Source organism: Chroicocephalus ridibundus, chromosome 1, assembly GCF_963924245.1.
Source record: "Chroicocephalus ridibundus chromosome 1, bChrRid1.1, whole genome shotgun sequence".
NCBI lineage: Eukaryota > Metazoa > Chordata > Aves > Charadriiformes > Laridae > Chroicocephalus > Chroicocephalus ridibundus.
In genome coordinates, this window is record NC_086284.1 from 141,784,723 (window position 1) to 141,801,862 (window position 17,140).

General features: G+C 41.6%; 1 protein-coding gene across 1 annotated transcript in view; it reads left to right on the forward strand.

Moving 5' to 3' along the window:
• Window positions 1-17,140, forward strand: part of LOC134510222 (ovostatin-like) — a 27,338-nt gene continuing 10,198 nt past the window's right edge. The window contains exons 1-22 of the mRNA XM_063323289.1: window positions 1-834; window positions 1,362-1,545; window positions 1,881-2,037; window positions 3,539-3,591; window positions 4,530-4,550; window positions 5,602-5,770; window positions 6,339-6,423; window positions 7,222-7,333; window positions 7,699-7,813; window positions 8,030-8,139; window positions 9,838-9,996; window positions 10,356-10,807; window positions 10,926-11,037; window positions 11,113-11,170; window positions 11,688-11,833; window positions 12,855-13,004; window positions 13,531-13,701; window positions 14,006-14,138; window positions 14,744-14,840; window positions 15,342-15,570; window positions 16,077-16,200; window positions 16,576-16,694. Of these exons, the coding sequence (XP_063179359.1) occupies window positions 713-834; window positions 1,362-1,545; window positions 1,881-2,037; window positions 3,539-3,591; window positions 4,530-4,550; window positions 5,602-5,770; window positions 6,339-6,423; window positions 7,222-7,333; window positions 7,699-7,813; window positions 8,030-8,139; window positions 9,838-9,996; window positions 10,356-10,807; window positions 10,926-11,037; window positions 11,113-11,170; window positions 11,688-11,833; window positions 12,855-13,004; window positions 13,531-13,701; window positions 14,006-14,138; window positions 14,744-14,840; window positions 15,342-15,570; window positions 16,077-16,200; window positions 16,576-16,694 (3,078 nt within the window). The 5' untranslated portion in view covers window positions 1-712. The remainder of the gene's footprint in view (window positions 835-1,361; window positions 1,546-1,880; window positions 2,038-3,538; window positions 3,592-4,529; window positions 4,551-5,601; window positions 5,771-6,338; window positions 6,424-7,221; window positions 7,334-7,698; window positions 7,814-8,029; window positions 8,140-9,837; window positions 9,997-10,355; window positions 10,808-10,925; window positions 11,038-11,112; window positions 11,171-11,687; window positions 11,834-12,854; window positions 13,005-13,530; window positions 13,702-14,005; window positions 14,139-14,743; window positions 14,841-15,341; window positions 15,571-16,076; window positions 16,201-16,575; window positions 16,695-17,140) is intronic.

The window sequence follows — 17,140 nt, forward strand, 5'->3', positions numbered from 1 at the left end:
TTAGCTTCCACACAGGAGTCAAAACTAGAAACCTGGGGCACTAACAAATTTACATGGACCCATTGACTGGATAATTTCAAGCTGAAGTGAGTCAAACTTCAACAACACTGTAAAGTGCTTAATAGCTAAGGTAGAAATAATTAAGACCTTTTAGATCTCTTTTTGTTGCTGGCTTCTCTATTATTCCATTTTGCCAATATTCAAAATATCTATGGAGCAAGAGAAAAGAAAGGGCAATACATTATTTTAACCAGAATCAGGTGTCAAAGTATATAGAAAGTTAGTCTACTTCACCCAAACTGTCAATCCACATGGTAAACTGCAACAACGATGGGGAAAACCCTCAAATGTTAATCTGGTTTGACAGGCTTATTCTGGTTTAGGTCATTTTGTGCTTTCCTGTGCTGTTTCAAACCTCAGTGTAAAAAGCAAAGCCCCTCACCTTGAAAACAAGACCATTAAAGATATTTTGTGCAGACATTCAGAGAACTGCAGTAAAGTGTTACAGTCTGAAGACAGTGGGTTGGCTTAGGTTCCAGTAGGGTTAAGGGAGGTTCTTGCAAGCAGTGGGATAGACTGGGATCTCCACCCCTTGCTGCAATTATAAAGGCACTAACATATAAGGAAGGAGACAGGGAGGAGTTGAAGGGCCAACTCCTTTCCTCTGTAGCGCTTGGTGAGGAATGTTGCAGAGCTGTTAAACTAGTGGGCAATGAATTGTTTCTTGGGAAGAGAGCTTACCTCTTTCTTCTGTCTCCCAGTGAGAAAAATGTGGCTGAAGTTTCTTTTGGCTATTCTTCTCCTGCATGTAACAGCTGCCAAGGAGCCTGAGCCGTAAGAACTACCATGTTATCGCTAATAGTGTTCAAGATAAGGCTTTAAAGACAGCGCTAATTAGTGCCACTAAATTGACTTTAAATATTAAATACTGCCATAAGTCACCTTTTATATCTGGAGAGCTAAGTTAAACTGGAACGTGGATGACAAGTGAATGGTTCTCATTTAATATGAAGCAGACCTTCTGCCTATTGCAGAACTTCCATAGAAGTTGACGTATGTGTCCAGAAAAGACAATAGTAGTAGTAATAGCAGTGTGCTTTGCTAAAAGCATGTGGGTCCAGGACTCAGATAATGGACAAAAAGGCAAGAGTTAGGGACACTAGCAGAGCTGTGTGGGGAATCCAGGGCTGGGCTAGTCGGGAGCTGCAGGGCAGGAGTGAGAGGCACTGGCAGTGTCCTATAGTTAATCTAAACTAATCAGCGGGTGTTGAATAATAACAATGCTTTGTATTTGTTTCATCCTGTTGAGGTTGTTTCTCCTTTCTCTGTGATGTGGTCACTTTGATGTTTGTATCTCACAGGCAGTATGTCCTGATGGTGCCTGCTGTCCTTCAGTCTGACTCTCCAGGTCAGGTTTGCCTGCAGTTCCTTAACCTCAAGGAGACAATATCCGTCAGAGTCATCCTAGAATATGGTGCTGTTAACACCACTATTTTTGAGAAAACCATGACAGCAAGCAATGGCCTACAGTGCTTCAACTTCACGGTAAATTAATTTTAATTTATGTCCCAATGGAAAAGAAAAGTAAGGAGGGACATGAAAATTAGAGCAGAGACCACAGGAGAGGAACAAGTAATGGAATAAATAAGACTTGTTGAAGGAAAAAGGAAGCAGAGAAGAGATATATAGCACCAGACAAGGAGGCATTTTTAATAGATATAAGAATTAAGAAAGGTCCAAGAAAGGTGATGGAAGGTGATGAAGGTGGTGGAAATGAGACGGGTGTCTCTCTGTATGAGCACAGGCCACAGGTTCAACGCGTTCTGGAGCAAATGACTTCAAGACTAGCAACCTCCCCTTTTTTTCCTCTTTCCTCACAGATTCCTTCTGTCAATTCTTCACCATTGGCTTTCATTTCCTTCTCTGCCAAGGGCACCACAGTTAGCCTAGAAGAGCGGCGGTCAGTGATGATCTGGAACACGGAAAGCATTGTCTTTGTGCAGACAGACAAACCCATCTACAAACCAGGACAGAGTGGTGAATATCTATTTAGTTTATAACGTGTCCCTTAGGAAGCAAATTCTTCAGATAGAATTTCCCTGCCGGGTATTTTTCAGACCAAGCTACAGTCTAGCCAGTTTCTTCAGAGTTTCTGTTAAAACCATTACAAGTATTTGCAGTGGAGCTCAGAGAGTCATCTTCAGGATGGCAGGAGATTGTCATCCCATAGTTTCTATTATTTTCTTTGTCCCTTCCTCCCAGCTGACAGAAGAGAGGGCCTTTTGCTGATGCTGTTTCATTGCTGGTGACAGGTCAAGATAGTGGAAAGAGGTGATTAGATCACTACTTAATTGCCTGACATAAAGCAATGGTGCCAGTCTTCTGTCTGCGATGCTGGTCAGCACCAAAGACAGTTTAAAGACCAAGAGTGAAATCCATTATTCTAAAATTAATTATAATTTTTTAAAGACAAAATCATGCTATTTACTTTCTGGGCTCTGATGGTTTGGGACTTAATATTTTCATGTTGTTTTTTGCCCTGCACTTATGCTATTCCCCTGTCCATACTTCTCATCTGGCCATCGAACAGAGCTCCATGTATGCAAAGAACCATTTCTCTAGATCCATTCCTTCATCCGCTTCTAGGCTTTAAGGCTTCCAGCACACAGCTACACCACTGCAGTAAACACTACAAGAATGCTTCTTTCCACTGCAGGAAACACTACGAGAATGCTTCTTTCCAGATGTCAGCCAAATAATACAGCTGTTAGAATGTATCAGCTATACTTTAATTAGGGATGAGTTCTATCTACATACATAAATAGTGTGAAGGGAAGCTTAACAACCAGAATTTGGTGCCATCAAGGTGCCCACCAAACTCAGCTTGATTATTTGTCAAATGGCTTGGTCTTGAAGTGGGGGAAGCAGTAGACTAAATTAAATTATGAAAAGGTAATGCTTTGTAAGGACACTTTTGAAACATGATTTTACGGTTTTCCTTGTGCAGTAATTTATTGCTTTCATATCAGTTTTTCTCTTATAAAAAAAAGTACGGCAAAAACCTCTACAAGATGAGAACAAAGTGAACTAAGAGGAATTACACTGCATTAGGAAAAACTGGCACTTCCAGTGATATTTGTAACTTTCCTATGTTGAAAGCAACAAACCCTGCTTTACAGATCATGAAATGAAGAACAACAAATTTGCCTACATCATGCAGACGGCCACTGAAAGAGTTATGGCTGTCACTTGAGACTGCTTGACCTGCACAGCAGTTCTTATTCATTTGGTCATCCCCTTTCTCTGAGGTTAAGCAAACTTTCATGAAAGAGTGTGAGAACTCGACGCCGGGGAAAAGTCCCCTTGGCAAAGTCTGTGTAAGTTTCTTTAGCCTTCAGATGCATTTTATCACCTGCATCCTATGCGAGTGGGACTGTTAGAACATCCAGTGAAACGGTGAGTACTAATGGATGCAGAACATCATGCTGAGCCAAATAAACTACAGTTAATGGTAACACCCTATTTCTTGTCTTTCCAGTGATGTTTCGTGTTGTTGCCCTGGATTTCAATTTTAAACCTGTTCAGGAGATGGTGAGTGGCCAGTAACATTCCCCTGTATTTCAGATTGCTGGGAGACAACTCTTCTCAAATTTTAAATAGACAGTTGCTGTGGGTAAAATGAGATACTGCAGAGACTAAATGCCAAAGAATTAACGTGATTTCCTAAGCACACGCTATAATTCACCTTTACGTTAGAGCCACAGGAAAGAGTGCAAGCATGTAGCAGGCTGGATTCCTGACACACCACCTCCTGCTATTGCTGGGAAAGAGGCTCAAAAAGCCCTCCACTTTGTTGCTGCAGACATTATTTTAGCTCTGACCAGAAAGCCCACGGTTCAGTCTCCTGCTGTTACTGTTCAGCAATTGCTGCTTGCAAAAATTGGTAAGTCATCCACCTGGTACTTTGCCCATTTTAGAAATGGGGAAATGAAAATGAAAGCTGTTACCACAGTTGTTTATCTCATCAGAGGCACCCTTTTCATTGCCAGCACGCTGTCTTCATTCTCATAGTACAGAAGCCAAGAGATGGGAGGATCTTTACTGACCTCCTCTCATGCGGTTGTAATGCAGAAAACAGCACAGCATTACAAAAAAAGCTGGTGCTAATAAGCAGAGTGAGGACATAAGATCAAAGAAGTCCAAATCACAGTTTACATGCACCTCTATACTCTACTTACTCAGATGCTCTGGGATTGCCCTAAATCTGGTATGATAAGAAACTGCCCCAACGTTGTCCTTTCAATCTCTTCCCTTTATGTAATCTTCTTATTGAAGTAAAACCACTATTAAACTGATTAAAGTAAGAGATGAGGATCTCTGATTATTGGCATTATACTGATTATTGGCATTATACTGATTATTGGCATTACACTGATTATTGGTTATACATTTCTCACAGTCCTGGGGAAAATTAATTCATGTTTGTTCAGCCCCCTAATCTCTTCTTCCACTGTTTTTTCCTCTTTCAGTACCCCTCGATTGCAATTCAGGTAAGGTTTTTTTTTTTCTCTTTGTACTGTATTACGCATCTAAAAATAAAATCTAGGGCACATGTGCTTGCTTCAGTTTGCATGTGTCTACACACAGCCAAATCTTGCTCCTGAGCACACTGCCAGAAATTAACAGAAACTTCATAAAATCCCAGGATGCTGTTTGAACCTTACTAACACCGAAAGCATACTTGTATTCATTTCAGCAGTCAAAAGCTGCACTGCTTTTATGCCTGCCTTTGTCTCCCTTCCACCTCCTCCAGTTTGCTCCATTTATTTTGGGATATGCCTTTTCATAACTTAAGTCCTGCTGAAAACTATGAATAAATATAGGCTGTGGATACAATTACTAGCTATGTTAGCACTTCCATGGCATTTTGTAGTGATTTTTAAAATAGCAATCGCAGTCCATGTCTAGATAACATTCTTGCAAGTTTTCGCGTTACACTATGAAGTCAGGTGACTTTATGTTGTTTGCAGTAAAACATAAATATTTTGGGTTCTACGCGTGTTTTTTTCTGCAGTCAGTGCTTTAAAGAGTTCAAGGAAATGGTGTGAATGATTTTCCTTTAGTCTAACTAGCATAACATATACTAAGAGGCAAATGACACATCAGTGAATGTAGAAGAAATGCTTCCTTCCTTCTTCCAGCAGCTGAAAAAAAGCTGGGGTTGCTAAAGGCCAATATTTGTATGGGATCAACTCTGCTGAAGGGGAAGCACAAAGAAAGTTTTCTTTCTCTCCCCTCTTGACATAAAATTAGAGCAATATATACTAAAGAGCAGGGAAGAGCAGTATTGTGCAGCCTCCCCTGGTGATTGAGACTAATACCTAGGCTGGCAGAGGACGAGATCAACAGATGAGAATGTAGCAACATTAATAATCAGAGTACAAAGGCATAATTTATCTCAACGCACATGCATTAAGCAACTTCCCCAATGAGCTGAAGCAACTTGCCCTATTTTCTTCTTTATATCTGGTTTTGTGAGCTAGTAGCAAAAGATTTCCAAGGCAAACAAACTTTGAGTCCGTATTCTTTTTTTTTCTTCAGGATCCACGAGGCAACAGGATCTTTCAGTGGCAAAATGTGACGTCAGAGATTAACATTATCCAGATTGAATTCCCACTAACTGAAGAGCCTATCCTGGGGAACTACAAAATTATTGTAGCAAAGAAGTCAGGAGATAAAACAAATCACTCGTTCCTTGTGGAGGAATATGGTAAATGCCACCCGTCATTTTTATTCAGAGTTGAAAATGTTATTAGAGGCGAGCCTCTGTCAGTCAATCCTTTTGCCTTGCTGAAACCTCAAACAGCTTCCTGGCAAATGCAACTTCAATTATTTGTCATTAAGAACTGTAGTGGGGAAAAAAAAAAAAAAAAGAACAGTTAAACGCCAAAGAAGATAAATTAACCATTTTGCACAGATTCAGAGAGAAAATAATTTGCGTAACAAATCAATAAATTGATTGTAAATTTCACTGTGACAGACTAACCTTCTCCCAGCCACATCCACAAACTTTCTTGGCCAGAGCTCTGCAAGGCATCTAGACATCACAAGATTCACCACAGAAGTCCTGACTTCTCTTCAAAGCTTTGTAGATATACTTCAGTGAGCCTTTGCAGGTCAGGCCACTTCTTGACCATTTTGGGATCCCCGTTCTGTGTTCCCGTTCCATCTGTGACTAACACTGATGATACATCCTCATTTTCTCTTTCAACTCAGGAAGGCCTGCAAGTTTACAATGTGCCAGTGTTGATCTTTTTTCTTTTCATTCTTTGTCCTAGTGTTGCCAAAATTTGATGTCACAGTCACTGCACCAGAAAGCCTTACAGTCCTGGATTCAGAGTTTACAGTGAAAGTCTGTGGAGTGTAAGTACCAGGTGCAGAGTGGTTAGGAAATATGCTGAAGAGCAAGAACTTTCCAAGGACTGGGGAAAGAGACTAGAATAAATAGAGACTGAAATAAATAGGGCCTCAGAAGAGGTTGGTCAGGCTTGACTAGGTGGTTAGAGCTTTCATTTACTTGTGTGCTCATCTCATTTTATTGTATGAGCAGTCTCTTCAGACTGGTGTTTGGTGGGTTGAATAAATCTTTTGGGAGGTCCCCTGCTAAAGTAGGATGTGTCCACTCCCAACAACCCACTTTAGAGACAGAGCTACATACACCGTTAAATTCTAGCAGGGGTCTTGGGATTCCAGCTGTCTTTAATATCCCCTCCAAGCTTAGTCCTTCAGAAGGACCTTGCTTACTCTAACACCAAGATCTTGTAATTTAGAATGCAGATTTGAAATCCTAATCTTCTTGCAGATATGAGTAGTTTTGCTTTGATTTCAGTGAGTCTAGAACTCCAGTCTAAGCTGAAGAGTAGAGATGAGAGTCATAGTTTGGTGGGTAGCCATGTCTGTCAATCACGCTTATAGAGGTGTTCTTACATATAATGTGTGGGTTTGGTTCATGGGTTTAGGGGCGAAATATAACTCATTAATGTTTCAACTTCTGAGTTGTGTTATCTTTTTGGAAAAGCAGGAGAGTTAGGAAAAAGCCTGTGAAACTATTCCATTCTCTGGCTTCCCAGCTCACTGCTTGTCCTGGGTCTATTCCTGCATATGATAGCTTAAGTCAATTTTTCAAGCATCAGCTCATGGACCTATTTCCTCTTCCCCTAGGTACACCTATGGCCAGCCTGTAGAAGGGAAAGTCCAGCTCAGCGTGTGCAGGGATTTTGATTCATATGGGAGGTGCAAGAAAAGCCCAGTTTGTCAATCATTTACCAAAGATGTATGATACATAATCATTATTCATCTTTGTGCTTGCCCTCTCTCCTGTGTTCCTTTCTCCCTTTGCTCATCACACTTTTCTTTTTCTCTTTGACGCTTTGCTTCATTGCACTAATCTATTTGCTTAGGTCACTAGCTAGGAACTCAGGGCACCTCATGTCTCTTCTTGGTTTCCCACAGGCCTGAAGAAGGATTGACATGTTCCTTCTTCATGACTCAGTTTCCCATCTGAAATGTGTAGATAGTGATATCTCCATCAGTACTGTATAAATCCTGTATTAAAAATTAGCAGGAAAGGACTCACTAAAGAAGGGTCCTGTGTCTTGCCAGCATCCTTTGAAAGGATTTGTTTTCTTCCCTTTCCAGCTGGATACAGACGGCTGCCTCTCCCAGGTTTTCAGCTCCAATATCTTTGAGCTAAATCGCATTGGTTACATGAGGAATCTTGACGTGAAAGCCATTGTCACAGAGAAAGGAACAGGTAATCCCTTCCAGATGGTCAGAAACAGTAACAATGGTGTGGTCAAAAGGAGAGGAGGAAATATTCAGCCTTTGCCTGCTGAGTACAAGGATGTCTTCCTGAGGAAGAAGATCCATTTTTATAAGCACAGTGACCATCTCCAGGCAAATGCTAACTCTGATGAAGGTATATGCAAGACAAAGTATATTTTCTCTTGACTCTGGACGTGTCTTACAGGCCTGCAACTTACAGCTACTCAGTCTATTTCCATAACACGGGTGATGAGCAGTACACAGTTTGAGAACATGGATCGCCACTACAGAAGAGGAATTCCTTACTTTGGACAGGTAAACAAGGACTTAGAGAGCTTGTATTGAAGATGACTGACAGGCAATCACATGGTAGCACTGATGGGAACATCTGGGGGACTGTCTGGGGCAAAGGGTGCTCACCCTAAGCTTCTTTCTTTACATACAGTGCCCTGTTGGTAGTTCTGAATACCGATGAGTGTTAATTTATTCTGAGTTTGATTCTGCCAGAAATGCTTTGAATAAAAACAATCCATTAACTAGCATTTTTCTTCCTTGCATTTTAAGCTTGGTATAAATCATTGCCTCTCCCTTCAGAACTGACCATCATGTGCCAGCCAGAGATGAATAAAAACACTGGGGGATGAGGGAAGAGAGAATGAAAGGAATTTAAGAAAAAAATCAAGGAAATAACAACAGGTTCTGTCTCAAAAAGCTTTTTCATTACTTTATGTTTCATAAGAAATCCCACATAACTCTGCCAGTGGTTTAAAGGGTAGGGATAAAACTCTTTCCTTCGGTTCAGCTTTTTTCAAGGAGGAAAGAATAAGGGGACATCTTACCAGTAGCATTGAAAGAAGAGAAGAGATTGTATTTCAAGGATTTTTTTTTCCCCTCTGGAAGATATCTATTTAAATTTCTCACTTGGTCCTCACTCCCGCTCCATTCTTCGGATTGCCGTACACCTTACCATCCCTTACTGGAGGCTGGGATTCAACAGGCTCCCTGTGGTGATGTGCCACAGTAAGTTCCTCAAATGCACGCACTCCCACACACACTAGAGGTTAAACATGCTGAAAGACACATGGTAGGAGGCTGGGATGTCACATCTCAGAGACAAAGCTGCTGACGATGGCTCCAGACCATCTCTTTCGCGCAAAAGAAACCCCTTGAGGGTCATATCAGGGGAACTATTGTCTGGAAGCCCTTGATACTCATATTTTCTCAAAATGCAGCGGATCCCTGCCCCTGTCCTGCTGCCATCACATGCCATTCATGGTCATTCCCTGCACTGTGAAACATCTGTTTCCATCTGGCCATATGTTGTATGCCTTCACTTCTGTCACATTCAGTCCCACTGAAGTTAACATCCACCCGAATGCTTTTAGTTGTCTATTATTATTTTTGTTTCAGAGGTCATTTGTCTCCGTGCTGTTTCTGGACAATGAGGATAGTCAATCTCTTAAGCTTGTATTTAATATATATTGGTTTTGTCATCTTTTTCTGAAAAAAAATCAAAAAACCTCAAAATGATAGCTTAGCAACCTAGAAATTACCTAATGGTATCTGTTATTGTTTGTTTGTTTGTTTAACACATAAACAGCAGAGACAGTGGGGACAGAATCAGAAAAGTGTTCGAAACAAAGATCTGGAGAAAAGGCCTTCAGACACTGAAAGTATCAGCAACAGACTCTTAAGACTAAGAAAGGAAAAAATGGAGAAAAGGAAGTATATCTTTAAACTGTAAATGCGTAGTCAGAAGGGACTAACCAGGAAAGGGACGAGACATAAGTTCTTGCTCCACAAAAGGACATTTTCAATGATGTAGCAGATGCTGAGGAAGCTACTGCTTCAAACTCATAAGATAGTTGAGATAGCTGCCAGAAAGTGAAAAGGGAAAGTGTATTGCTTTGAAGGGAGAAGAAAAAGCAGTTCTGCTATGTGGAAAATGTGAAACTTTAATATCTACATACGGAAAGATAACAGGCTGAACGTGTCTCACATTCTCTTCTACAGATCAAGCTGGTAGACAAAGACAACTCTCCTATTTCCAGTGAGGTTATTCAGCTCTTTGTCAACAACAAGAACACAAACAACTTTACAACTGATGATAATGGCATTGCAGAGTTTAGCATTGATACATCTGAAATGTTTGATCCTGAGATCAGTCTGAGAGTGAGTACAAAACAAGGCTGAATAGAGACAGAAACTGTCTCAAACCGAACCCAAACAAGACGGGATGAGGTTTGAATTCTGTTAGTAAAAATGTGCTTTCTCTGGCTTATTTGATGTTCTAGAACTCTCAAAAATTACTATAAAAAAGTGAGGAAAACGCCTGCGTTGTTGCAATGCAATGTCTTGCTGCAAGGCTGCAAGACCAATGTGCTGCTTTTTCCCTACCAGCACGGCTTTAGATGCAATTCTTAAATATATACATGATGTGAACTAATCATTCTGATGTCAGTATATGATAATGATTTCCTTAGTGACATATATTTGTTTTCCCTTTCTTCCCCACTCCCTCTCCTGACCAGGCAACTTATAAAACCAGTGACCACTGCCACTCTGAAGGCTGGATAGAGCCTTCCTACCCTGATGCATCTCTCTCCATCCAGCGCTTCTACTCTTGGACTAGCAGTTTTGTGAGAATTGAGCCTTTGTGGAAAGATCTGAGCTGTGGGCAGAAGAGGATGATCACTGTGCACTATGTCTTGAACACAGAAGGGTACGAGAGCATCAACACCATGAACTTCTACTATGTGGTAAGTGTGGGGTTTTTGCATGGTTTGCTGAAAGGGCTTGATCGGGCAGCTATCTGGCAGTTCATCCACAGCAATGACAGCCGTGCGTGCTCTTCCTGGTTTTGGATTACCAGCCAGCACAACGGCAAACAACCCAAGGACAGAAACAGCACTGAGGTGGTTTGGCAAAACTACCCACTCAGGAAAAATGACCCCCATTTCTGGCCTTGTAACTCTATTTCATAGTAAGGAAACACCTTTATAATGTCTCAGGCCGGGGTTCTTGTACCTTCCGTTCAAGACACTCTTTAAGTTATTCTCTGCCTCCCCCTTCCTTTCCATTTCCTTATGCTTCCTGACCAGTGACAAGGGCCCCAGCAGTAGCAGCAGCAGTGGCAGCATCCATCGTGCCCTAAGGCTGATATTTAACCATTTGAAGCCATCTCAATGTACGTGCCTTGATCGTCCTGTCGATGTACGTTGAACTTGATTGCCGTTTTCTCCCTCCAACCTCTGCCAACCCATAAATGTATTTCTTTTCTCTGCACAGGGCATGGCAAAAGGCAAGATTGTCCTTACAGGGGAAATTAAAGTCAATATCCAAGCTGGTAAGTTAAGTTGCCAATCCATGTTTCTGCATTTAAAAAAAAAAAAAAGAAAAAGAGGGATGGTTGAACTGAGGACTAAGGCAAGACTTCCTGGATACACACAGCAGCTATTGGGAGGGCTGTATCCCTCTCTCCATCCACGCATGTGTGCATGATACTAGCACTACCACTAAGATCACTATAAAATCAGATTTAGTTCAGCAACTAGTTCATTTGATCTGAGTCAAGAAGTAGTGTCCTGTAAAGATCTTCCCAAAGGATAATATAGGGAATGCAGAGTGTCTGGCTTAGGGGGGCTATCTGAATCTGGCCACATGTTCAAACCCACAATAAATCTGAGAGCATTTGGATCTAAACCCAGGCATGTCACCTCCTGGCAAATCCAGGATTTTTCACTTTATGGTCTAAGTACGTATTTCTCCACTGACTGGTACAGCTCTATGCTGCTGAGAATGGCTACTATTGCAGCAGATCTTTGCGCTTCTCTCCTTATTGATCCCTTTCTCTCTTCTAACAGACCAAAACAGCAATTTCACCATCCCACTTGTGGTCAATGAGAAAATGGCTCCTGCCCTTCGGTTGCTGGTATATACCTTACATCCTGCCAAGGAGCTGGTGGCAGACAGTGTCCGGTTTCCAGTTGAGAAGTGTTTCAAAAACAAGGTGAGAGGCACTGAGGTACAGCAAGTCTTACCTGCTGTCAGATAAATACAAATTCTTTGTGCACTCACATTCGCAACAGATTTCCAGTTTTATTTCTTGTTGGCCATCCACTTCTCTCAAGATTAGTCTCTTCATTCTCCTTTTTAACCTTTGGCCTTACACCTCTCCTCTACCACCATTTCCTGTCCTTACTGTCAAAAGACAGATCTTCTTTTAACATTAAAAATGACCTTTCAGGAAACTCACACTACTCCCAGACAGTTCCTGCCTCTCTTGAACTATACTAGTGTCCTATTTACTTTAGGGTGTCTGTTCTTTGGCATAGTGAACACACTTTAGCCGTATCACACTTCCCTACTTAATCTAATTTTTCACAGTTTTTGTTAAAAAATGCAATTTGGGTTTACCAGAACTAAATACATATAGAAAAAGAAAGCAAAAATAGCAATCTGGGGTTTGAGTTTCCTTTCTCATGTTTTTTCCACTGGTATATATTCAGTTTTAATTTGGAAATCAGATTTCACCATTAAGATTTTTCTAATATTCAGCTCCTAAAAGCTAAAAAAACCCATGAAACATTAGAAGAAAATAAAGCAAGTGAGGTATTAAACAAAATGTTTCCAGTTATCTGAGGTGGTCCTCCCCTCCTATTTTTTCCCTTGTTTCTAACAGAAATGTGAGATAGATTTTTGCTCTGAATATGTTAAAAACAGAATCTGGTTTAAATATTTGCTAAGGTGGGCCATGGACCTAGTAAAAATATTATTTGTTTACTGTAATGCTTATTACATGTAGTCTGTGCCGTAATAAGATTTGATTCGGTAACAGCCGCAACAGAATCACACTTTATTTTAAATCACTTGAGGTATGCTTCATTTAAGCCGTCACTGGAGTCTAAATGTGCTTATTGCCTAAGCCCCTGTAATGGGGCTTCTACTCTCTTCCTGAATTCACACACACATCCAGAGCAGCCGCGAGCAGCAGGGATTAGCCGTACTAACATCTGTTTGATAAATTTCAGGTCCAGTTGCAGTTCTCCGAAAAGCAGATGCGCTCAGCTTCCAATGTCAGTTTAGTCATTGAAGCTGCTGCCAACTCCTTCTGTGCTGTGAGGGCAGTGGATCAGAGCGTGCTACTCTTGAAGTCCGAGACAGAGCTGTCTGCTGAAACGGTGAGCTGCCCGGACAAATGCCTTCCACTGCTTCCTCTCTTCCATTACAACGACTCTCCACTTGACTGTGTTAGACTTCTACTGCTTTTTGCATGTGCCAGTTATAAGCATCTATAATAGGCAACACACAGCTTTTGTTTCTTGGCAGTTGGAAGTCCTCTTTCGTGTGGGATTTGGTTTAACCAGTGACTGGTCTCTCGCAGCACGACCCTCTGGCGTATCAGTCAGTCCTCCCAGTTTTGTGTCATCAGCAAAGTTGCCCCATCATCCAGATCGTTAATGAAGATATTGAAGAGGACGGGACCCAGCATTGGACCCCTGGGATACACCACTAGTTACTGACCTCCAACTAGACTTTGTACCACTGATCACCACCCTCTGGGTCCAGCCTGGTTTTTAACCCAGTAAACAGAGCATTATTTCAAACAGGCCGACATCTCAGCTCTGGCAATTTGCAGCACATGACGGTGTAATCAGCATTGATCTTTCCACACACAGAGGTTCTGTGTTTCCTTCCCCCTCACAGATATACAGCCTGCATCCCCTGCAAGATTTTCAAGGCTACATCTTCAATGGGCTCAATCTAGAAGATGACCCCCAAGACCCCTGTGTCTCATCTGACAACATCTTTCACAAAGGCTTGTATTACACACCTGTAATGTCTGGATTAGGCCCAGATGTATATCAGTTCCTCAGGGTAAATGTCCTGTACATTACTTAAATCTATTGAAGTGAGTTTCCATTTATGTAGCTTTAGATATTTCTGCAAAGGACACTGTTAGTAAAACTCATACACGACAAACTCTCCTCATGGACATCTATTCCCAATTGATTCTCATGCTGGCTGTGATTTCCCAGCATGCACAAAGCTCCTACAAGTCTCTGCATAAATGTCTCTGGGCATCCCTGTGGTGTAAAGGCAGTAATGGGAAAGAGGGAGGAATGGAAAAACCCTCAGCTGTAATATGGTTATGGCTAACACCAAAATGTGTTTTTTACAGGACATGGGCATGAAATTTTTTACCAACTCAAAGGTTCGGCAACCAGTTGTGTGTTCTAGTGAGACTGCAAGACCTACACAATATTTCTTGAATGCAGGATTCATGGCTTCTACACACCATGTTAAATCATCAGGTAATATAGGGGACAGGAAAGAGATTTTATTTTTCTCCTTAAATGAAGTGGTATTTATGTGACATGGGCATAGACAGTACTCAGGAATCACATTGGTATTGATATGGAATATTGGTCTGGCACAGAATGAGGTGGCATAGTACAATGGCCAATGCCCAAAAAAGCCTTTCAGGTCTATGCTTCTGATTCATGTCCAGTTTCATGCTAGGAAGTGTTGCCACTCGGTAGAGCATCACACAAAACGAACCCTGTTGACACCGATTCTCTTCTGAACAGAGCTTGTTTGAAAAGACAGTGCAAAAGTGTGGACAGCAAAGAGATCTAAAAGCCAAGTGACCCGAGTTCTAGCCCTGGGTCTCATGGTCATATCTGGAGTCCAAAGCACTTCAAGTAATATTTTCTTTCTCTGTGATACCAGGTTATATCTAACTGGTGACTATATTAGTGACAAATATTTGTGTGGCGTTGATGGTAATTTCAGTTAGAAAGAAATGGGTAAACACTAATCGTCCTTCACACTGGACCATACGTATTAAAATCTATCCTTTCTGAGAGTCTTCATTATATGAACCAGGTTTGACTAAATTCCGATTATCTCTTACCAGCTGAAGTTGCCAGAGAGGAACGTGGGAAGAGACTCATCCTTGAGACTATTCGGGAATTCTTCCCTGAAACTTGGATTTGGGATATAGTCCTAATTAAGTGAGTACTGTTTCTTCCCTCTCTTTGCCTTGCTTTTAAGAGTTTTTAAATATGTCCCCTGATGTCCTGCAAGGTGTCAATTCCTTGTCACCTCTTCTTACCTTTTGGCCTGGAAGACCAAGCTTTTTCAATTATCACCTGACTACCCGCCCTCCTCTTTTCCATGATAAAATTACACTGTCCCCAATGACATCTATTCCCACATTGTGTGCACCAAGGGTCATATTCCCTTTCTAAGATGGACACCTCTATTTAAAATACGGGTCTGCAAAACAAGAATTCTGAGTTTTCTTTCCAAATTCAGGGAAATGATGGTCAGAAGAATTTTCAAATGAGCTTTTCTCAGAAAATTGGGGTGATAAGTTCGGGGTGAACTTGGATGTGGGATTTCTGCAGACAGAATAAGGGTAGTGCCGATTTTCAAAACCTGTTGCCTCTACTGAGAAGCAACATATATGAAACTTACCCTTTCTAAACTTATCCTTTATCCATTCCCATCAGCTCTACTGGAAAAGCCAGCATCTCATACACCGTCCCTGACACCATCACCGAATGGAAGGCCAGTGCCTTCTGTGTGGAAGAGTTGGTTGGATTTGGTATGTCTGTGCCTGCTACCCTGGCAGTCTTCCAGCCTTTCTTTGTGGACTTGACCTTGCCATACTCTATCATCCGAGGAGAAGATTTCCTGCTTAGAGCCAATGTCTTCAACTACCTTGACCACTGCATTAAGGTGTGTACACAGTCTGAGACCTTACTGCATCTCCAAAGAAGCTGCAGCCTTTGTAGTCTGAAAAAAAAAAAGCAGCAAAATTATTGATGTAGATGACTGGATCTGTCCCTGCACTTGCTTGATGTGCTGCTCATTCTATCCAATGACAGATTATCCTGACTGGATTTGTCCTTTTAAGCAGAGGGAGATCTGTATGAACTGTGACTAGGATGGGTGTTTAACCAACCATCTCTAGAGATCCATAGAGGAAGACAACAACTGCTTTTCAGAGTATCATTCACCATCCACAGTCATGCAAGCCATCAATGGCTTTAGTGGATTTTTTTTCTTTACATCTTTACATCTGATGGATGATTTGTCTAACACCATCATCCCAGGCCTTAAATCTCCTTTATGCTGCTAACACAAACATAAACTGAGACTATTGCACCCTCCTCTAATAACAAAGAACCATTTGCCTATGGTACAAAATCTTCATCCCACTGCACTCCTCTTTCTCTTCTCAGATTAACATTTCGCTGTCAGATTCCCTTGATTATCAGGCCAAACTGATCTCCCCAGAAGATGATGGATGTGTATGTGCCAAACAAAGAAAGACCTATGTCTGGAATATTTTCCCCAAAAAAATCGGTAAGTGCCTTTGAATCTACCTGGTTTTCTGTCCTGAGATTGATACTAATCATTTTATACCCCACCTGAAAAACCTTGTCCTCTTCCAACCTGGAGAACTTGGTCTACCACTGGTCTTTCCAGGTGTCTGGGCTAAAGAGTTCCTCCACAACTGCAGTGGGTCTATCATTCCCATTTTCAGAGGTCAGTTCTCTTCCCATATGTCTCACATAAAGCGAGACGTGGGAACAGAACTGTCTTACCTAGAGTGAGACATATAATGACCATTCATAATGAATATCTGTAGATATTTATTATCAGATTAAATTTCTTACTTTAGCCATCATTCTGCGTGAAATAGGCCTTTTTTTTTCTCTTTTTCTGCTACTATTTAAGGTAATGTAGTATTCAGCATTACCGCAGAGACCAAGGATGATGGAGCTTGCGGAGGCAAAGCACCTAGGAACATCAGTATTGACTACAGGGACACCCAGATCAGAACACTGTTGGTTGAGGTACTGCTGACAGCTCTTACTGTTTGCCCTGTACTCCCTTCCATGAGGAAAAAAAACAATGCAGCAAAAGTACCAAAAGCAAGTAAAAGTTTTTCAGGTTCCCTAAAGAACTCCTGGTTTGACTCCACCTTCGTCTGGCTGGGACAGGGTCTGGCTGTTCAATCTAAAACCAAGTCCACTCCCATCTGATGTCCTCTTCCATGAGGATCAGTGGGTGTTGGTAAGTGCACGTCTCCCTCATGCAGAGGAGAAACTGGAAAGGAGGGACTCCATCTGATGTGAACTCCCTTTTAGTAGCAGCCACATCAAGTATGAACCTGCAAACTGTTGCTTCAGTCCAGCTGTCTTATGATGCAGGAGGATAGGGCAGCGGGTGGCTCTTCTGTTACTGCATTTTTTTTGCGTGCGTTGTCTCATCCGCTGCATGTGTCTCTTCTTCCCATCAC